The following is a 22,758-nucleotide window of genomic DNA, read 5'->3' on the forward strand; positions in this document are numbered from 1 at the left end:
GATGCAGCCACAAAAATGATTAAATCAAAATTAAGCACTGGGTGTTATGCTCTATGTTGGCAGATTGAAACCCAATAAAAACAAAACAAAACAAAACAGAAAACCAAATATTCTCCAAAACAAGAAAAAAATATGCTTTTAAGACCCTGGCTGACCTACTCAAATATTGTGAGTCGTTAATGAGCGGCTTATGGCTCTTTGTGAACCCCTTCGCAGTGACACCTCCTGGGGGCACAGATGTGTTTGGCAAAGGCTCGGGCCTCAGACTCCTTCTTAACACCGCCCCCCAAGGCAGCCGTTATGAGGGCCTGTTGAGCAAAGAACCTGCCTGCCAGACGTGACTTGCGTCGTGTGAGAAGGTCACAGTGCATGCTGCTCTCACGTTGCTGTGCCTGTGTCCGGCTGCAGGCTCCCTGTGGGCAGCCCGGGCCCAGGCAAGGGGCGCTCACCGGGCTGCGGCCTTGCTCTCGGCACCGTCTGGCCCGCTCAGTACTGGCTACTCCTAGTTAGGGCTTTGTGATTGTTGGCTCCATTAAAACAAAGTAAAGGGTTTAGTAAAAGGGGAATTTAGAGTCCGAGTGAGAAACCCTACTTTGACTTTCTTACGCAGCTTTCTCTCCTTTTGGGAATTGCCAGGAAGGCTCTCAGACGTGCTCTGGGGGGCACTCACAGGTTGCATCTTAGAGCATCGGGGGCGGGGGGGGGGGGGTAAGGCAAGAGCATGAGTATGTATGGATGTGCTCTCTGGGGGGAGGGTGGGGTTGTATTAGATGGAAAATGTGGCCCCATGACCCCTCCCCATCACACACACACACACACACACACACACACACACATACATACACATACTCTGCAGGGACCTTTAGCCTGAAACACCACTGAAATACAAAAATGGTGATGGGTGAAGACCAGACTTTCTAGAGCAAAGTTTAGGATCATGTAGTAGGAGGGCAGGTGTTCTAGGGTGGATGGGAAAGGAGATCAGTTGGGAAAGGCTTCATGCCCTGGGTGGGACTTCAGCGGGATTAGAGGCATTTCAGCATAATCTCAATGTTTAGCTAATGTGATCTTTCCCTGATTTCTTATGATTAGGGCCACCGGAGACTGTCACCCAAGACCTTATCATCTTCTCACAGGGTGCTTGCTTGTTTGCAGGTGACAGACGTGAGAAAAAGTAAGTGTGTGTCACGCACGCGATATACACACTCAGATAGACCTCGTTGCTTCAGTCCTAAAATGTACATTTTCGCATTTTAACTTCTCTGAAATTGTGATGCAGCTTCCAGTCAACAGCATGTCAGTTTAATTGGCAGCATGTTTTCCTTTCTTACTGGAAAATAATGGTGTGTGTCATGAAATATGGGATCCTGGGTCAGATGAAATATGGTAATGAATATTCATGCACACATTTCCATATGTATAACTGTACATGCTTGTGCATATGTATGTCTGCACTCACACCAGTGTTTGAGCCTGCGTGAGAGACGCGGTTTGCTGTCCTCTTCGGTAATTTGGGAAGGATGAGCTGCTCTGGTAGGCAGCAGGCTTGGCCCTTTATTATCCGTCTAACCTGGGTTTGGATGTGTCTGGTCTCCAGTTTTATAAGGAAAACTAGACGAATACTAATTCAATGCCAAATGACGTCTAGAACACATGTTGAATTAGTTATGGTTGAGGGGTCTGTTTTGATCCATGTCTTATCAACCCATTTTCAAGTCCCAGGAGACTAGGGATTTGTATCTTGCGTTGACACGGGGTGTGCTAAGTTATACACCATGAGCCTAAGGGAAGGAGACAGCCGTAATGGGACCTTGTTTCATTTAAATAATTTGCGAGGACACTGCTCATCAGTCTGCCCAGCTTCCTTCCTCCGGCTTACTTGCCAGGCACCTGCAATCCCTGGAGAAAGAACAAATAGAAGAATAAGACACTTGTAAGGTTGTTCGGCGTCAGGTACAAGGTGAAGGGTGCCACCGTCCCCCTCGGCTTGGGTAGGTACGAGTCACACACATTCCTGTTCCTTTAATAGTTGCGTCTGTTCCAGCAAAAGGGGAGTCTCCTGGTCCCCTCACCAACATCACAACGCTCCTGCAGGCCTTAGACACGAGGATGTCAATCCCCCAAAAGTAGAGCTGACCCTGGAACAAACAGCATGTGGGCTAGGGGGCATCGACCAACCGCCACCTTCCGTGGAGCTGTTGAAAATCCATGTATACCTTTGGACTCCCCTAAAAACAAAACTACGAAGAGCCTACTGTTGACCGGAAGCCCTACCCACAACCTAAACAGTCGGTTAACCCGTACTTGGTATGTGTACCGTGTATTATATACTGTATTCTTACGGTAAAGTATGCTAGAGAAAAGAAAATGTTAAGAAAATCATAAGCGAAAATCCATTTATAGTATTTTTTGAAGAAAATCCCCATGTAAGTGGACCCACGCAGTTCAAACCTGTGCTGTTCACGGGTCAACTGTACTTCTGGGGGATTGGTATCCTCGTGAACATGGTTTAACCGAAAACTTTTAGTAGCAAGACCCCTGCCTCTTCTCTTACAAGCCTTTCCAGCCCTTTCTCTGCCTCTTCTCTCTGAGCTCCAGCCCCGCTCTTCCTCCTCCAGGACCCGCTTAACCCCATGCTTCTTCTCATCTAAGGACCTTTGCTCGGGTTCATCTTCCTTCTAGAAACTCAGCCCCTCCCCTTTTACCTTGTTGACTTCTCCTTCCCCGTCAGGTCTCAGCTTACCCATCAGTCCTCAGAGAGGCCTTCCCTGTCCCTCCAGATGAGGTCGGGAGGCTGTTCTAGGCTAAGAAGCACCTGTACTTCCTCCTAGCACTCTTTATGGTTGTGATCAAAGAATTAATGGAATACCTGTTTTCTTATTTCTTATTGGCTCTCCGGCCAGAGTAAATGCTCCAAGAGCATTATATATCCGTGTCCCCAGCCCCTGGGGCAGGAACTTTATATATATGAATGAATGGCCAAACAAGGAGAACTCTGATTAGCTGAAAGTACTTTTCCCTTAAGAGGTGAACTACTTTTTTTCTTTTTTTTAAGAGGCGAACTACTTTTTTAAGTCATCCCAAGGCTGCTCTCACTTTGAGCGCCACCAGCTATAGCAGTCTGTAGTCAACACTGTTGTTTTGAAGGCGCTGAGGATGGAATTCGGAGACAGGGGAGGTCTTCCTAGGCTCAGAAGGATCTTTTGCAAAGAAAGCTTCTATCAGGAAGAAAAAAACTCATGGTTAGCCTGCAAGGACTGTGTGTCACTTCATCATGGTCACACTCCAGGCTTCCTGCACTTAGCTTCTTCATTGTTTGCTCTTTTGGCTCTTGTGAAGTACAGGGTGAGGTCATGGAGCTGGAAGGGAAACTGGGAGGGGAGAGAGAGAGCGTGGCGTGTTTTCTGGACAAACACCAGCCTATCAGATGTCTGTCTTTATTGGATTAGATTCATAGACATGAACGAAAAGCCTGGAAGCTGGCCCTGCAGGCAATGATCATGCCTTGTTTCCTGTTCTCTGTAACGAGGGGATGGTCCTATCACATAATGGTGCTCGGGAGAGATGTTTGTTGGATGAATGAATTAATGAATTCTCAAGCCATAGGGCAGTGGGTGTTTTGTCCCCTGGCCAGCCACCACCACATCGCATTTATTATCTTGGCTGGGGGTTGGAATGAATGCTTCACGGAAGTCGGGCCCCCTCGTTTGTATTGCAGCTGGTGAGATCACAAGGAGAGAAAATGAGGGAGAGAGATGGATTCAGGGAGAAAGAGAACGATCTGACTGGAGCCACGGCATGGGCGTAATCTAAAATCCAGGCATGGGGCGAGTTTTTGTCTCCTTGATGTGTCCTGGGCCTCAGACACATATGCTGCCTCCTATCTTTTCTCATTGACAGTCCAACAGATGAGCCACTAAAATGGATTCTCGTCCCTCAATTTTTTTCTGTCCTTCTTAATCTTTGCCAGACTGTATAATTTCCCCCCACCCCTAATTTACTTTCTACGATTCCCATCGAGGTGCATTCCCATGCACAGGCCTATTCAGCGCGTTCAGCTGAACTCAGCCTCCCCTGGGCTTCAGAGGTTGGCTGCCTGGACTTTAACCAGGGTGAAGAGAGGATCGTGCCCTTCATATGGCCCAAGTCCTGGGAAGAGGCACCATCTTTCACGTAGATGTCCAAGTTAACATTGTTCATCCTCTTCATCTTTGTGACCCGTTGAACACAGAGCCAGTCCTTCAACCTCTCTCATATGGACCATGCCTCCAGTTTTATCCCAATTCTCATCTGGTCCCTTGAATCTCTTCTCTCCATTATGGCCAGAAATGTGTGTCTAACCTGTTGACAGGACTACAACCTTTCTTTCCTTCCAAACTGTGAAGTGGCCAGACCCAGGCAAAGCCCACACTCTTTAGCCTGGGATGTAAGAAGATCTGTCCCTTCTATGCCTGTTAGCTCAGCTTATTGATCACTAGCATCTCTTCTCATCCTCAGAGGTGCTCCAGGGTGGATGGTAAATTATACAGTCGTCCCAAACATAAAGCCTTTTATGATCTGCCTCCTACCTACTTTTCCAGCTCTGCCTCTGGCTCATCACTGCCCGGGCTTCCTCCTCAGTCTGCAGCAGGATGACATCAGTGGTTCAGGTAATCACATGCAGATAGGACAGTGTCTGCAAGACGAGTGCAACTGTTTTATCTGTGTTGATTGTTGATTCCTTAGGAATGGGAAGGCCTGTCCCAGAGCCCTCGGTTGACCCTCTGGATCAAAACAGACCCCTCAACCAACACTAATTCAATCCTCATGTCTGATTGTCAACAACTGAGTCACATGCCCTTTCCTGAATGAGTTCCTGGCAGGAAGAATAGAATTACCATGACTGGTTTTATATGATCATTTGGGGCAGGGTAGATGTTAGAGAATAGACAGCCATTATTTTATTTTTGAAGATTTAGTTCTTTATTTTAGAGGAGGCAGGGGAGAGGGAAAGAGAAATGTAAGCAGACTCCATGCTGAACATGGAGCCTGACGTGGGGCTCGATCTCATGACCCTGAGGTCATGACCATGAGATCTCATGACCTGCACCGAAACCAAGAGCTGGATGCTCAACAGACTGTGTCACCCAGATGCACATACAATGTCAATTTTACTTGAGTTTATCTTTGTTTATTCCACTTAACAAAAAAGTCCTTCAGACGAGGGCCTGTGCTGGAGCCTCTTACCCAGTGCTTGGCATTAGCAATTATTGTTGTTGAATTTTTGGGTGGAAGTAAGCAGGATGGGGTGATGTGGGAAGAGCAGGGGCTTTGGAGATAAACAGAAATAGGCTTGATCTCAGCTCTGTATTTATTGTCAATGCAGGATCCAGCTGAACTTCTGAATGCAGATTTCTCATCTGTGAAATGAAGCTAAGATTACCTCCCAACACATGTAACCCATATAAAGTGGCTGCAACAGCCACAAACATTACCTCACCTTCTTACCATTTTTGTCGTTTTGCCCTAAGAAAATTTTTGAGTGAGGCTGTTGTCACGTTTGTGTGTATATGTGTGTTCGTGTGTGTGTGTGTGCACGTGCACGCAGGAACACCTAGAAGGAAAATGAGGGAAATATTCTCTATATAAAGTGTCATTCCTGCTATTGCCATCTGGAATTTGTAAGATCTTTGCTGACTATTTGACCTATATGTGAAAAGAAACCTCTCCTAATCTAGTTTTTATTCCAAGACAATGTTTCTAAGGTGTGATTAGTGAATTATCACAGTCTCCGAAGATGATTCATGTACAAAACTGTCATGGTCATATCATTTAGAGGAATTCAGCATGACATAATTTTTCCCCAGACGTTCACCATAATCTTAGCATATTGAAAGTTTAGAGAGGCCCCTGGGAGAGAGATTTGTTTTTATTGTTTAACCCACGTTTCCCCAAACTTATTTTTTTTTAATTTAAATTCAACTAGTTAACATAGTTAACTAGTTAACAAATTTAGTTCAGTTTAGTTAACATGGCATTATTAGTTTCAGGGGTAGAATTTATGATTCATCAGTTGCATATAACACCCAGTGGTCATCCCATCACGTGCCCTCCTTAATGCCCCTCACCCAGTTACCCCAGCCCCCATACCCCTCCCCTACAACAACCCTCAGCTTGTTTCCCAGAGTTGAGTCTCTTATGGTTTGCCTCCCTCTGTTTTCATCTTATTTTATTTTTCCCTCCCTTCCCCTATGTTCAACCGTTTTGTTTCTTAAATTTTATATATGAGTGAGATTATATGGTCTTTGGCTTTCTCTGACTCACTTCACTTAGCGTAATACCCTCTAGTTCCATCCACATCACTGCAAATAGCAAGATTTCATTCTTTTTTGATGGCTGAGTAATAGTGCATGTAGATACACACCACATCTTTATCCATTTATCTGTCGATGGACATCTGGGCTCTTTCCAGAGTTTGGCTCTTGTGGACACTGAACTTCGGGGCGCTGGTGCCCCTATGAATCACTATGTTCGTATCCTTCAGATAAATACCTAGGAGTGCAATTGCTGGGTCTTAGGGTAGCTCTATTTTTAGCTTCTTGAAGAACCTCCATACTGTTTTGCAGAGTAGCTGCACCAGCTTACGTGCATTCCCACAAACAGTGTAAGAGGGTTCCCCTTTCTCCCCTTTCTCCTCTATCCTCGCCAACATCTGTTGTTTCCTGAGTTGTTAATTTTAACTCATTCTGACTGGTGTGAGGTGGTATCTCATTGTGGTTTTGATTTGTATTTATTTTCCCGATGCCGAGTGATGTTGAGCATTTTTTGATGTGTCTGTTGGCCATCTGTATGTCCCCAAACTTATTTTAACTCAGAGTCCTTTTTTCCTCTTGCACTTTGTAGCATTTGTGGGAATATCTTCTGGGAAATCATATCAGTCTAATAACTAACTCCTGGCCCTGAAGATTACATGCTCGAACCTGCCATCTTCCTCACAAAGGAAGGTCATTGGTTTACAAAGAGTGAACAGACTTTCAACTCTAGATCAGAGGCATTGGTGGGAAATTGACTGAAAGCAAGTGTTTTCACTTTCTGTTTGTTTCGAAAGTCATCTCATACCTCTGGACTGAGCTTGAACTGATTCATCTTCAAAGCCTTTGCTAACTCCAATATCCTATGGAACAACTCCAAGATGACCAGTATAAACCAGATGGTTATTTCTATATTACCAAACACAGACTTGTTTATTTTCTTTTTAGTGATAATTAGGATTAAACAGTAAAGTACGGTTGAGCTGTAGAAGTCTTAAGTCTGGGGATTCTGATCACTCTGAGTCACATTTCAGAAAGCATGTTCTCCTGAGTGTAAATTATTGACAACGTCTGCAGGTTATTACTTGTTTTCTATACTGAAGGGATATCTGTTGAGAATTATAATAGAATTATATATAATAGAATTATAATAATATAATAGAAGAAAAATTTACTCATCTTATAGCTTCTCAGATAATTATAAGAGTCTCGATTCTAGAATTGTGGTCTCTGTTGTGTTTTTAGTGCAGAGGCTTTTCCTCTTCCTGGGTCATGACACCAGGAGTGAGCCTCTGCCCAAAGACACAGACAATGGGGGCAGCAAGGCTCAGATCTGTCAGCTTTTCCACTTTTGAGGGTCCCAGTTGGCTGGATAAGGGACAGAGCTGGGATTATGAGATCACGTGTCTTCAAGTTGCTGGGAATTCCTAGAGGAGTCCTAGCTTGCTGTTCTTTTCCATCCATAGCTTTTCACTCTCTTCCTATTCATGTAAAATGCCTTCCTTTTAAACTCAAATTTTATTAATCCCATTTTCCTTTAGGACCCAAATTATATCTGCTTTTGCTTTCATTTCCAGATGGACCTGCACGAAGACACTGCTGAAAAATTTTACCGAATTTGCTAGAATGGGAAAAGTATGTAGGGCAACGATGGACGTCTCATATCTGACACTGATTATGAGGATCCCTGGAACCTCCTCAGCTCCCACATGCACGCCGGGTGCTGCGATGTTGTTGGTGGGAGCACTTGTAGTGAACCAGCCCCTGGGACCACAGGGCACCGGGTTAGGAGGTTGTTGTGTATGTATTTGTTTGAGTGTGGACCTCCTAAAAAAATGAAGGGAAATTCTTTAGGAAAAATACCATTCAAATATGAATTCTTTTTTTTTTTAAAGATTTTATTTATTTGAGAGATAGAGACACAGCATGAGTAGGGGAGAGGAGGCAGAGGGAGAGGGAGAAGCAGACTCCCTGCGGAGCAGGAAGCCCAATGTGGGGGCTCAATCCCAGGACCCTGGGGTCATGACCTGAGCTGAAGGCAGATGCTTAATTGACTGAGCAACCCGGGTGCCCCTCAAATGTGAATTCTTATACCTATTCTACAAAATTATATCTAATCTCTTGTGCAATCATATTGAAATAACTGTTGGAATCACTCATTCTGCTCATGCTATCCTAGTGGCTAGAGCTTAAACTGAGAGAGAAAGAGGCTGAGCCCTGGCGACAGCTCTGGCTCTGCAGGCACCTGCTTCCCACTTCCTGCAGCTCACTCCAGGTTAGACCTCAGCAAGAGTGTGCACAAATTTCCCAGCAGCGGATTGCGTAATTACATATCTTCACGGATAACTTGCATACATTTTCTCTCTACCACATGCTTTTGGAATAGTATTTTAATAGAAATAATGTGGAGTCGAGAAGCCCCACGCCAGTATTGGGTGTGATTCCAAGCAACACGTGTAAAGTGTGTTTGGAGTCTTTATTATGTGTTTCCCTTTGACCAGGAAGGTTTCTCCCTTGCCCAGCGTCACAGCCCAACCTGAATGGAATTAAACTGGAGCGATTGAAAGTAATCAAACCAATTGCATTCGATTTCATCCGCAGTTTCTAGGTAGTGCCGGCTACTGGGACCCAGGACAGTAGTGCTTTCTCTGCCCCAGAGAGACAATGGGAGAACCTGCATTTGGTTCATATAACATCTAATTAGGAACAGACCTTTTCTCCTACACATCTCAGGTGGGCCGCATCCCCAGCCACATCTGAGACATCTCAGTACCACGCTGCTCCACCTGGATCCCGCTGAGAACTCCCGGCGTGGTCAGGTGCACGCATGGGGTGGGCGCTTTTCTCCCGGGAACTGCTGCCAGCTTTGCTTGATACCATCGCAGTCCGATCCAGCAACTTCCAGTTGTTCTGTTTTCCCAGTTTTGTTTCTCTTCAACCACGTGAGCTATGATTCCTTAGGGTCCTGACCAGTTAAAATCCTTCCTTCCCCACCCCAGTGTGGCTTGGGCTCCGCAGGAGCATGAGGCCTGAGGCCCGGCCTCCCCATCTCCCTCCTTCTGTCCTCTGTATCCAAATGCCTGTGCAGGGCTGGGGTCCAGCTGCAGTCCTATGTCTCTGGCAGGTCTTGCTATGCCGGCTGTCATTGATGTGGGGCTGTTGACTTCTGTTTGGTTGGCACAGAGGCTCCTCTGGCCCCGGGGTTCTTGGAGTGGGGGCGGACCTCTCAAGTTCCCCTCCCTCTGCCTTGCCTTCACCCTCAGAGGGGCTGTCACAACTTTTACCCAATCATGGAGGGCTGTGGGAAACTTTGGGGTCCCTCTCAGCAGCCTGCACCACCATGGGACCCTGGGTGACAGGCTGAGCCACCATCTCAGAGTTTTCTAGATGCCTCTGCCTCCGGGTGGAGCGTGGATTCCCTGCCCGCTGGATGGGTTCAGGTGATGAGGTGAAAGCCCCCTTTCCCTTACGGCAGGGGGAAGGGGTATAAATGGGGAAGACTGCTTCCTCAATACACCTCTGAATTAATGATGCATGTAGTAAAAAAATGTCAGGTTCCCTCAAAATTGAAGTATGAGTTTTTCCTTCTCATTATTTTTAATTTTATTGCATACGATTTTCAGTTATAGGGTAAGAAAGTATTTCAAAGTGAAAATGAGGGCATAAGCCATTGTACATTGTGTCAGCGCCCCCCACCCCCGGCTTTCTGAGAGAGAAGATAGGACAGGAAAGTAGTATCCTGGCCCTTGGTCCTCATTCACATTACCATTTAGAGATTTTGCTTATCGTGAGCCTCAATTTTTTTCTTTTCTGTAAAATGGAAGCAGTTGTCTCACCGATTTCTTACCCTTCAGAGGCTTTTGCAAAGGCTTAATACAGTGGTGTTTTAACCACCTCGCCAGATTGTCTCTGAACAGTGCCCAGTGTCCTTTGGGGAGCACACTGATCCCCCGGGGGGGACCATGGGACGAATGAATGACTTGAAGCTGACTCGCTGCAAGCCGTCCTGGAGCTCAGTGTGCCTCGGGAAGACTAGGGCTTTGCCCCGTCCTTTAGGGCATAATGAGTTAGGGCAGCCACGGCCCCCGCAGCAGCTTCCCGCCTGGTTGTGTTGAGTGGTGCCAATAAAAGTGCTCATCTGTTGTATCGAAGGAGGAACACATATTGGACTAAATGATAAGAACATGAAATCTGTGTGGATGGAAGGTTCGTAATGCACAATTTTGGGGCAGCGCAGGACACGTCATTTTAAAGAGGGTGTATCAGGTCCCGGAGTGGGAAGGCCAGGCAGGCCTGGGCCCCTCTGACCTGTGAAGACACAAGCACGGTCACAGCGAGGACCGTGCAGAATGTTTATTTCTTGAGTTGGCAACACAGGTGTGCTCAGGGTGGGGGCTTGATGGCACGCAGGGAGCAGGTCCCAGGCTGAGGCCACATCCCCAGTGGCTTGGCCTGGACGAAAGGCCCTGGAGGAGCGAGACAGATCCTTTGGGAAACTCCCCCTTGGAGCATGCTTGAAATGCAGACAGACAGGGTTTAGGCAGGAAACAAGGAGGAAGGACATACAATAAGGGGCTGGGGCACTTTGCAGGGGGCTCTCTACACTGTGGGGCCTGCTAGCTGGGGCCTGGGCCCGTGGGAATAAAGTAAGTGTCCGTGAATCCCTCCTGTGGCTCCGGCCTGCCTTCCTCGGTTGCTTTGCTTCTTGGGGAGGAAATGTTGGAGGAGGTGATACAAATTGTTTACTCTTCCTTTATTAGGATCCAGAAAGTGTGCTCTGAGTGGGTAGAAAGCAGGAATGAGAAAACCAAAGTGGAGCCACCTGGGAAGAAAGGAAGGAAGGAAAGACTTCGGTGTTTGTTTGTTGGTTTTTTTTTTTTTTTTTTTTTTTTTTTTTTTTTACCAAGATGAACAATTTACTCCAGAAATAATTAACAGGTCAGTGCTTTTCACAAGTACTTATTAATGAATTCAGTGAGATCCAAGAATATATTACATCTCTAAAATATAATAGGTTGCAAAAAAAAAAACCCATCAGAAATGACAGTGTTCTTACAAATCGCAAAGAAACATTGGACTTCTGTTCCTGCTTAGGATGTAGAAATCAGCAAGAGCGTTGTTCTCACCCTAACGAGAGCAAGCCTGGTAGTCTTAAAAAATCCTATTTTTTTCTTGCCCTTCAGGGAGCAGGTTTTTTTTTCTTTTTTTTTCAGGGAGCAGGTTTTATTTCTAGCACCTACGAGGATGCGTATTTCCGAGAATGCTCCTATGCCCACCGTTCCAGTGAGGACAGAAGACCTTTGTCCTTTGCCAGCAGGTGGCACCGTAAGAACCTCCTATAAGAAAAGGGGCGACCAAAGTAAGCAAGACCCCGAATATTTTTCTTTTCGGGGAAAAGTCTAGTCATCAGTGGAGATGCACAGAATTGGTGGCATCAGCAACACGTGGGCACCGCTTACAGCGTTTTCAGAAGATTCGTCTCTCCCCTCATTTGTCATATGCCCGTCTTGCTCGTTCAGTGAAAGATTCTATCCCCATAAAAGGAAAAAAAGGCCCGAGGGTTTAAAATAAAATCGACACACATTATATACTACTTTCTGCAGCTTCTTGAGGAACGCATCCCTTTAGCAAGTACGATCTACGTTATTGTGAGGTTACCTGGGTGGTTAGGGCCGGAGGGTGCTCACCGTGTCCTCACGTTCCTGGGCTGCCCTGGGCTGCAAGGATTCCTCGTGCCCGAATATCTCCCCGATAGTAAGCAATCTCTCAGACTCGGGGGGGACCCTGTGCCGGAGGTAGTGGGCGTTTCTGACCTTCGCAAACAGCTCTGAGAAGGTAGGTGTTGTGGACTCGCCTTTCCAATTTCCTGCACATTCCCTGGGGTTCAGGGGGCTTTGTCTCCCGGCCTGGGGGTCTGGCTTTAGGCTGGCATCCTCCGACCTGGCCTCATCAACGTGTGCTCTTCCACTCTCGCCAGCTGGGCTGGAACCGGGGCCTTGATCTACAGTGTGGGTGGAGACATCTCCATCCTGACACAGAGTAGAGATGCCCTTGTTGGACTCTTTGCCCTTCGGGGGCCTTAGGCAGTCTTTCTCTTGGGCTTGTGTCTTCTCGGCTGTGAAGTGGGAAGCCTTGTAGTTTGGAGGTAGTGACTGTTCTTTGCTTTTCACGGAGTCCCTTAGACCAGCCTGATGGAAAGGAGGCACCTGTGTCTTGGATTTATATATCTCTTGGGTCGTGTTGGTGGCCAGTGCTCTGGGGAAAGAGGTAAAAAGAAGAAAGATCTGTGAAAGCCAGCAACAAGGCCCATATTTGGAATTTCCCAGTTGTTAGGTCACGTTTGGTGTGGAATTAATTGGCTGAGGTGATGAAGTGGCTGAGAAGGAGGTGGTCAAGCTATGGGGAAGTGTTTCATTGCTTAAGGAGGAAAGGCAGCATTTTCTTAGGGAGAGGATGATTCAGGGAGGTGAAGTGGGAAGGAGGATTCAGTAGCATCCCCATGAGGGTAGTAAGCATTTTCTCACCTAACTTTATTAGCCTGTGGAACTCTGTGCTTCTGCCTTCCTGGTGGTGAGGGCACAAGGACATCTTCTGGTCTCTTCTGAATTTCATTCCCCAAATAAGAGGAGAGTTTTTTCTTGATAATATCTGCTTTGAGTCAATAAAAAGTGTTACCGGTTGAATTCTGTTTTCCCCAAATGTCATAGGTAGACGTCCTAACCCCATAGCACCTCAGAACTTGTAGAAATAGGAGATAGGGCCTTTAAGGAGATAGGCCAGTTAAGAGGAGGTCATTAGGGGGAGCCCTAATCCATGGCTGGTGTCCTTATAACAAGGGGAAATTTGGACACAGAGACACAGATAGAGGGAGGACAGTGGTGAAGGGATGTAGGGGAAAGACAGCCACTGGTACTCCAAGGAGAGAGGCCTGAGAGTAGTCCTTCCCTTAGAGCCTCAGAGTGAATCAGTCCCCCAGACACCTCGATCTTGGACTTGGAGCCTCCAGAACCACAAGGCAATAAATAAGACAGCCAGTTAGTGGTTCTCTCTGACGGAAACCCTAAAAACTAACCTAGTAAGAGAAGAACAGAAAGGATTCTGGACTGGAAACTTGTTCTCTGGGCAGAGAACCAACGTACAAACGCTCTCAGACCGCATGCACATAAGACGGATTTGGCAGGACGGGGGAAGACAGAAAAATTTACAGCAGCTCCCCAGTGTTGACCTAGAACATGTTAACAAGGATTTAGAAATACTGAGATTAGAGGTTGAAACTGGCTGGAGGCCCGTGGAGGTTTTGTTTGAATGTCTTACTTGGCAAGCATTGTGTTTTCAAGACAAAATAACTGGGCGTGGGCGATACCCAGAGATGGTGCCCTATTGTTTCATTCACCTCAATTATGTGACCTCCTACTCGCCTGACCCAGGAGTTGCAACTGCCGGGTACGATTAAGTGGGTTTTTCACTCTTTGAGTAAATGTTTCAGCATCTTGGAGTCATGGCTGCTCTGGAGGACCCTGTTAGCCTTCAGGACACCTCAGGAGTTGGTGACTTGGGGTTGAAAGTCTTGCACTGGTTTGGGAGTGAGTTCCCTGAATGTGCATGGGGTCAGCAGGCACCAGGCAGAGGGAATATGACCAGATAAGGGGACTGGAACTCACATTAAACTCCTAACACTGCTTCATCTGATCACTTCTTTGCGAGGTAGTCAAGACAGGAGACTGTCTTTCGTGAGCCCTTCTTCCCCTGTTGTTTCCTTGAGTGTGTGTGTGTCTTTTCCATGTAATAACCTCATCTGTTTCCTATAAGCTGAGAGATTTTAAGCTACTTCTCCCAGCCAGGTCATTCTTCTGCAGTTTGGCCCTGTTGAGTCAACAGGCTCAGAAATGAACATAACTTTCCTGACACTACATCTGTCCTCCGTGTTCCCTTGTGGACACACGGCACCTGGATGTGTCCAGCTGTCCCACTCAATAAGATTAATTGAAAACCAACTTTGTGCCAGGCAATAGACTCTGGGCCCTGGACATATAATTACTCGCAAAGCTCTGACGATTCTACTTTCCAAATATCTCAAAATACTCATTCTCTTCACTCGGCCAATCCTCTGGTTTAGGTCTGAATTTGGGGATTCTCTTAAACCTTGCAGCCAGGGTGAACATGTCATCTCATCTCCCCACCGCCAGACCCTGGAGGGTGAAAACTAAACTCCTTTGTAAGACCTATGGAACTCTCCATGAGCGGAGACACTGCCCATACGGCCTTGCCTCAACACCGTGCCTCACCTTCTCCTCGCCCCTCACCCTCCTCAGTACTGGACTATTTGGAGCAAGTTATGCTCATGCGGCGCCTTTGTACATACTGTTCCCTCTGGCCTGGGTGTGTCCCACGTGTCCTCCATGCAAACCGTGCTGCCCCCTGCCCCATTCTCCTCCAGGATTCTGCTTGCACACTGCTTTTTTTTGGGAGATCTCACCTGAGGCCCTTTGACATAGGAATCTTCTTATGCTCCTGCCCTACTTTGGAAATAACTCTAATTTAGCAATTAGTATTTTCTTTTTTTTTTTTTTTAAGATTTTATTTATTTATTCATGAGAGACACAGAAACAGAGGCAGAGGGAGAAGCAGGCTCCCTGCAGGAAGCCCGATGTGGGACTTGATCTTGGGACCCCGGGATCATGCCCTGAGCTAAAGGCAGACGCTCAACCACTGACCGTCCCAGCAATTAGCATCTATCATAATTTTTCACAAGCACAGCTACCTTCCAATTTAAACGTGAGCATCTACAGGAAGCGGATCATGTTTTTTTTTTTTTTTTTTTTTTTTTTGTAATATTTAGAATCCCGCATCTATTGGAGTGGCTGTAATACTGTTTTGTAAAGTCTGGTCCACAAAATACCTGTCCCATAATAATCTGCCTTAGTATCGCCTCAGTTAAACATGTGGGTTTTTGAGCCTAATTCCCAACCTGAATATCCAAATCTTTACAGATGAGGACTGGGAATATGCATTTTAGATAATCCACCAACCGGCATATAGTTGAATCTCAGTAACAATTTTGGTAAATGAATCATGGAAAAATACTGCCTAGTGCAATGCCTGATAAATACTGAAATGTAATACATATTATTTCATCCCCTTTTCCTTATCCCCCCCCCCCTTTCCCTTTATTGTACTGTCAAGAAGCCTGAGGCTCAGAAAGAATATGACTTTCTAAAGGACAGAGGGACGGAGGCCGCTGAATCAGTTTCCTGCCTCCTGGTCCAGACTTTCCCACACTACCTGCCACTGAGGCAAACTTGCTACTCAGCCAGGACACCAGCTACCTCAGGCCTGGCCTTCTGCATACCTCCCCCACCCCTCTCCTTGGAAGTAGGTATATGGTCTTCAGTGTCCTTTTGAGAATGGAAGTGGAATTTAATTAGATGGCTTTTAAGGTTCTTTTCCAGTCTATGAGCGCTCATTGGAGTTTGTTTTAACCATTTTTGCAGACAGGGAAATAGAAAGCAGAGAAGTTCAGCTACTTGCTCAGAATCCTCCTTCAGACCCAAAGCTGTGGGAAATAATTCCCAGGCCAGCTGTTTGGACATTACTCTTTATTCTTGCACCCATATATTAGCTGTGTAGGCCTAAACAGATTTACATTGAATACGACACCTGGCTTTCCTCTGGAACATGCTCTAGCATTTTCAGAGCTTCTGAGTCCTGATACCTGCCTTTAGTGAGAAGGGCCTATAGTTTCCCAGAGCTGGGGGGGCGGGGGGGGGGTCCTTTCTGTGCTGAATTTTGTTGTAAAGCAAAATCTAATTATTTTAATGATGGATGTAGTTTCTACAAATCGTACAACTAGTTTGTGGTTTTCTTTCTTTTTTTAAAAAAACTATTTTTAAAATTTAAATTCAATTTGCCAACATATAGTATAACACCCAGTGCTAGTTTGCAGTTGTCAACAAAGCAGGAGTTTTATTTTATTTTAGTTTAGTTTAGTTTAGTTTTTTTAGCAGTAGAAGTTTTAATCCTGTAACCATCTTTTATTGATTGATTGACTGATTGATTAAGTGATCAGAGTAAACACTTACCTAACACTTATTGTGTGTTTAGGTACTGTTCCAAGTACCTAAATCCTCAACTAACTCCATGAAGTGGGGAACATCATTTCTATTTAACTTGGAGGCAAGTGAGGCACAGACTGGTCCAGTGAGCCCCCCAAGGCCTCACCCTAGTAAATGAGAATCAGGATTTCAACACTGACAGTCTGGGTCCAGATTCTGTGTTCTTAGCCACCATGTTTAATGGGATCATCAAATAGAGGAGTTTTCTTTCCCCATTTTTTTTTGACTGGTGTAAGCAGCTCTGGAAGGTCCAAGATTCTGGACACCACCCTGTAGTCCTTTGTTCCATGATGATCAGTAGCTACTAACCAGAACCAGTTTTTTAGCTTACATTATTCTCATTATCACTACTTAACTACTTACTTATCTCCATAAATTGGATGGTCTTCTGAGTGATGTATACACTTGGAAAGGGTTATTTGGAGACAGGAGGTTTTATGGAAGAACATTATTATAAAGAATATGAGCACATGGCTTACAGGTAAAGAGGTCTCTTTGGGAAAACAGCAGAAATATTGGGTCTTTGCCTTCAGAGTCCAAGAAAACACAGTACTGATATACCACACAATTACTTGTTTGAAATTTTCTGACCTAAGCAAAATCTGTAGGCTCTAGTGTGAACACACATAGGAAGGTGATTGAGAAGTTCGTTTTGCACAGAAGGTAGGAAGGGCCTCAATCTCATTGGCGAGTGTTGAAAATGGCCAGATGCTCTTGCTCAGCCCCATCAGAGGACAGCTGTCAGTATGAGGATATTGATCTGTGGTTGCTAATCCTGGGGATCTTTTTTTTTTAACTTCCCTTTCTTAATGTGACATGCACATTAACAGTTGCTCAATCAATGCTGACCAAGCATAGAGATGAAACCAAATCAACCCAGATGTAGTGAAAGGAAAGCAGAATGGAAAATAATGTAAAAAGAAAACAAAGGTCTAAAGCAAGAAAAAGCTCATTTGAAACACAGAAGTAACTGGAAGCCTGAGAAGTATTAGCTCAAAAAGCCTCGCTGCTGAGCTGCTGGGGGAAGCTGTGTAACCCAGGGAGGAGGGTGGTGGGAGGGCAGGCAGCCTCAAATCCAGGTCGGGTTAAGTTCTTGCTTCCTTGATATCCAGGTCTCTGAAAGAGCCCTTGTCCTGAGGCAGGGATGCCACTCTGGCCTCAGCCAGGTGATGGCTTGCTGCCCTGGCCTGCCTCTCCCTAATCCCGGAGGCCTCACCTTGCTGCAACCTCTGCAGTTCTTTCTGGAGCTGTCTCTGCTCCTGGGTCAGCAGCTTCATATGGTACAGGCAGATGTGCTCTAATCTCTGCAGTCTTTGGCTGAGTCTGGCTTCTGCCCACCTGGTGTTCTTCCTCTCCAAATCAAAGTGCATATACAGAGGGCCCATGACCATGTGTCTCTCCATCCTCTTCATGGTCTACAGACAATAATACGAGAGTCTCTCACACACCATGACTAACCTGATAGAGAAAGATGGGAGGACTCTGAACATTGGCTTTTAATCAGGTTTCAATATTTGAATCCTGTGTTTTTCTGAAACCACAGCTGGCCACTCAGATGAAGTCACACCATTGGGAAATTTTGCCCTGTTACTAATGAATTCCTAGGGTGACATAGAGAATTGAGGGTAAAATTGTTCTCCTGAGGCTTAGTGTCCTTCCAATAAAATAGCGATAGATGGTAGGTTCCCTATGTAGTCCCAATAAGATTGCCATAAAGATCAAGCATATGAACAACTCTTTGGAGAGAAACAATAGAAACACTTCACTTATACAAGGCATTATTTACTTAATAAGAGAGTCTCTTCCACAATTCCTTAGAGGTTTCCAAAAAGCCTGCACAAGGGTCTGGAGAGGATCTGGGACTTAGGACAGAGCCATTTTCTGGGACCCTTTTTGGTTCATTCATTCACAATGAATGGGTCCATGCAGCCTGTAGCCTACCAGGTCCTAGGTACTACACTAAGTGCTGAGAGTCGTGGTGACCAAGTCACCATTCCCACTCCCAAGGGGCTTTCAGATTTGTGACTATAGAGTCTAATAATACACACTAAATCTGAACAGTCAACATTTCAAACATGGGAAGGGTAGGACCCTACTGGTCACAAAACAAGGCAGGTGTCCCAAACCAGCAGTCTGGGCAGCACTAGTGAGCCCAGTTGGGTTGGACATGCTCACCTATCTTCTCAGACCTCTGGTCCTCTCTACCCTTCTTGTACCTTGATGACCAAGCCCACACTGGCTTCCTCCTCCTGGGAACTCTCACATGCTTAGGCAGGACGCACCTTCCTCTTCTTTGAGTCCTTCGCAATACTATTTCAGAACATGCCCCCAGGATATAAATGGATTGCTATTGATGGAGCTTTGGTGATAATAATACAGGAAAAAACTCAGTGTTAAAAGGGAGGATTAGTTCAGGACCCAGAAAGACCTTTTAAGACAGCTTGCTTTATAGTTTAAAGGACAGGTGAGTAGCACTTACCTACAAACCCAGAGTTCTCACCATGAGAATGCTGCTTGTATCTTTTGCTATGTCAGGCTGAGTCTGGATTAATGAGCTTGTTTTTCTTCAGGAAATTTAGGAGTTTGGTGTTAGGGAGTGGGGAGGAAGAGGCTGTCGGGGAGAATGTTGAATACTCTTGAAAGCTCTCTCCCATGCCACCTCCCCTGGGCAGGAATGCTAACTCCCTGGACACGAGCACCAATCCCAGATCTCTAAATAGCTCTGTGAGTTAAGGAAGCCTGCCAGCGTCCAGCAGTCCCCTAATGGGACCCATAGTGCTCCTTCTGGGCTGTGTCTATGGGAGCCAAGAATGAAAGCAAGGATTGTTTTACTGTGTTCTCATTCTCTCTCCTTCCCCACCCCCTTCTCTCTTTCCACCTCATTTGTCATCCCACCCCTCCCCCTACCTACCATGCTCATTCTGACTTCTTAGAAATCAGGCCAGGCCCCAAAAGAATGGACCGTTCTTTGTTTTCTGGTTTTTTTTTTTTTTTTTTTTTTCCTGGAGGTGGGGTGAGGAGAGTGAGATTGTGCACATTTTGTGCAGGAGAGTAATCTTTTTTTTAAATTGTGCATTCTTGCACACCATACTCACTTTTCTCAGGCTTCTATCCATATTGTGTACTTCAGAGCTTATTAAGATTTTCTGTTGTGACATGAGAATTAGGTACAATGAACCTTAAGTCAACTTTTGTGATCAGAGTTTGGGCAACTGCTGTACACCAGTTGAACTATTGGTTATAGAGCAGAATATTAAGTGGGATCTTTACTGTTGCCTGGGGCTTCATCAGAAAACAGGAGGCACTCTTGTGCTACAGTCTAAAGAGACCTGCCAGCTGTATGGCCTATTAATCCCCCCAGAGATTACTGAGAAGAGCTAAACAGTCCCTATTACCCACAGTCATCACCTAGCTAACAAGCTATTATAAGGAGATTACCGGGGAGAGGAAAAGGGAAGGCCATTATTTATTCTCTCAGTAGGAGGTAATTCCTTTTCCAGCCTTCCCACAGGTAATTCTCTCACCTCCAGTATTTAAATGAATAGGGTGGGGTTCCAAGAACACCATCGTAGAGAATGGAGTGCCTACACAGGCAGAGACTGGCAGCTCACTCCGCAGCTAGACTTGATGACCAACAGAACCATAGAAGAGTTCCCATTCCAGCCCTTTGCTGCCACCAGGACTCATGATGGTGAGGGATTTCTTAGAAAAGCTGGTTACTCCATGTCATCTTGAGAGCTGAGAAGGGAGGCTTGCAGAAATAATCCAAGGCTGGAGGATAGGAATGAGCCTTAGTGTGGTGAGTGCAAGGGAATGGTGACCAACCCACCCTAGTTCCCTCTTGGCCCTTTGAGAGTTCCAAAGAGGACCTGAGTAGTTTCCTGGCCCCATGTGAAGGAGCAGAGGGGTTATATAAGGAAGCAGAAACCATGGAAGACTTGAGGTCAAATAAGGTAATAACTTCACCAGAGTGAGCATTGAACCTCAGGTGGGGCCAGAGGAAGTAGGGACAGAGAGATCTGACTGAAGGAGAACTTCCTCATGAAAACACCTTGTAAGAGCAGAGGACAGCAGAAAACATAGAACATCACTGGTCAGGACAAGATTACTAATGGTCACACAAGCAACAGTTATATAGGAAGAGCTGTGCCTCTTCTGTTTCCCTTTGATCCCACAACCTCAGAAGGATTAGATACGGAGAAGACCGGGGAAGGGATTAGATATTGAGGAGACAGGGAGGGGGATTAGATATTAAGAAAACAGGAGAAGTATACAAAACAAGACCACATTCCCCATTCCACCCCAAGGTGTTGGAGAAGGAAGAATGATAAAGCAGTTAGTTCATCCCACTCCCTCTCCAAGTCCTTTGGAGTCTGGTGGGGGAAGGGTTTAAATTGTATGTGAGATTGGAACTTCTAAGGGGACTGGCCTTTTTATAACCAGAATGGCCAGGAATGTGGGGAATATGCCCACAATGTCACTAAAAGACAAGAAAGGAAAACCAGCAAAGATAATGATTGGAAATGTAAAATTGTCATTCTTTTTTTTTAATTTATTTTAATTTATTTATGATAGTCACACACACACACACACAGAGAGAGAGAGAAAGAGAGAGAGAGAGAGGCAGAGACATGGGCAGAGGGAGAAGCAGGCTCCATGCACCGGGAGCCTGATGTGGGATTCGATCCCGGGTCTCCAGGATCGCTCCCTGGGCCAAAGGCAGGTGCCAAACCGCTGTGCCACCCAGGGATCCCTAAAATTGTCATTCTTACATTGCATTCTGAGAGAAAGGGGGGGTTTCAACTGCTCGTTAAAGTGGTTATGATTAAAATAAATTTTACAGAATGGATTTTATTAGTTTGCACTCTGCACTTTCCTGTCTCTCTTTTTTATCTGGAGGGAGCATCCTTCTGTAGTCAAAGACAACTGAGATCAAATAATTCTGTCATTTAATAGAGTATATGGCTTTATTCATTAATTTGTCAAAGCCCCTGGTTCCTCATCTGTAAAAAGGGTTCAGAGTATCTTCAGCATAGGACTTCTAACAGAATTGAATGAAAGGATAAATGAAAAGTGTTTGTGCATAGTAGGTGCACAATAAAAGTTAGTTTCTGGTTTCTAGCAAAGGAATAGGAACTAGATTTACTCTTTTATGTGAAACAATTTAAAAATCAGACACAAAATTTATGAAATGATTTTTTGTTGTTCCATTGGACATCAGGTAGAGAGGATGGCAGTCTCTGAAAGAGCAGAAACAAACCAGGCGATCCCTTTTATTGCCCCAGCTTACTGCCTGGGAAGAGGTTTCAGGCCACAGGGCAGGGAAAAGCAGCAAGGCATGGATTCCTGAGTTGAGGAGACAGAGGTAGAAGTCCAGAAAAACAAGGCAGCTAGCCTAGCATCAGCCAGGCAGAGTACCAGATTCAAGAAGCTCAATGAGTCCTAAGCAAAACAAACATACATAAAATGACTCTGAGGGATATAAGGTCTAACTGCTAAAAAAAAAAAGTAACAAAGAAATAAAGAGGGCAGCCCGGGTGGCTCAGCGGTTTGGCGCCTGCCTTCGGCTCTGGGTGTGATCCTGGAAACTCAGGATCGAGTCCCACATTGGGCTCCCTGTGTGGAGCCTGCTTCTCCCTCTGCCTGTGTCTGTGCCTCTCTCTCTCTCCATGTCTCTCTCATGAATAAATAAAGAAAATCTTAAAACAAAACAAAACAAAAAAAACCACAAAGAAATAAAGACAGCAATTGTCAATATCATAAATAAGAGAGGTACATCACTACAGATTCTACAGACAGTAAAAAGCTAATAAGAGAATATTGTAAATAAGTTTACACCAACAATTTGGCAAATTCAATGAAAAAGACAAATTCCTTGAAAGACATAAAATGCCAGTCCTTTATTTTATTTTTTTCTAAAAAGCAAATATTTATTTTTTTATTTTTTAATAATACATTTTTAATTGGTGTTCAATTTGCCATCATACAGAATAACACCCAGTGCTCATCCCATCAAGTGCCCCCCTCAGTGCCCATCACCCATTGACCCCCACCCCCCGCCCTCCTCCCCTTCCACCACCCCTAGTTCGTTTCCCAGAGTTAGGAGTCTTCATGTTCTGTCTCCCTTTCTGATATTTCCTACCCTTTTCTTCTCCCTTCCCTTCTATTCCCTTTCACTATTATTTATATTCCCCAAATGAATGAGACCATATAATGCTTGTCCTTCTCCAATTGACTTATTTCACTCAGCATAATCCCCTCCAGTTCCATCCATGTTGAAGCAAATGGTGGGTATTTGTCATTTCTAATGGCTGAGGAATATTCCATTGTATACATAAACCACAACTTCTTTATCC

General features: G+C 45.3%; 1 protein-coding gene across 2 annotated transcripts; it reads right to left on the reverse strand.

Moving 5' to 3' along the window:
- Positions 1 to 10,630: 10,630 nt before the first annotated feature.
- CCDC190 (coiled-coil domain containing 190) lies at positions 10,631 to 19,160 on the reverse strand. 2 transcript variants are annotated; one of them, XM_072814432.1, is made up of 5 exons: positions 18,882 to 19,084; positions 17,619 to 17,817; positions 12,815 to 12,941; positions 11,978 to 12,545; positions 10,631 to 11,112 (listed from the first exon to the last, which is right to left on the reverse strand). In XM_072814432.1, exons 2-5 carry the CDS (start codon positions 17,812 to 17,814, stop codon positions 11,047 to 11,049), a joined length of 957 nt encoding a protein of 318 aa, XP_072670533.1. In that variant the 5' UTR covers positions 17,815 to 17,817; positions 18,882 to 19,084; the 3' UTR covers positions 10,631 to 11,046. The 2 variants fall into 2 exon arrangements, 1 of the variants encoding a protein (XP_072670533.1); XR_012025727.1 differs by lacking the exons at positions 10,631 to 11,112; positions 12,815 to 12,941; positions 17,619 to 17,817 and having other exon boundaries at positions 12,407 to 12,545; positions 18,882 to 19,160.
- Positions 19,161 to 22,758: the final 3,598 nt, after the last annotated feature.

The sequence above is a fragment of the Canis lupus genome, chromosome 38 (assembly GCF_048164855.1).
Source record: "Canis lupus baileyi chromosome 38, mCanLup2.hap1, whole genome shotgun sequence".
Taxonomy (NCBI): Eukaryota; Metazoa; Chordata; class Mammalia; order Carnivora; family Canidae; genus Canis; species Canis lupus.

Bases quoted from the DNA above. Each gene is read 5' to 3' on its own strand.
- CCDC190 (XM_072814432.1), bottom strand. From the start codon at position 17,814: ATGAAGAGGATGGAGAGACACATGGTCATGGGCCCTCTGTATATGCAC. The intron at 12,546-12,814 runs GTGAGAAAATGC...CTCTTTCCCCAG, and splicing joins CCACAGGCTAATAAAGTTAG to AGCACTGGCCACCAACACGA. The intron at 11,113-11,977 runs GTGAGCACCCTC...CTTTCTTCCCAG, and splicing joins CCCAGGAACGTGAGGACACG to GTGGCTCCACTTTGGTTTTC.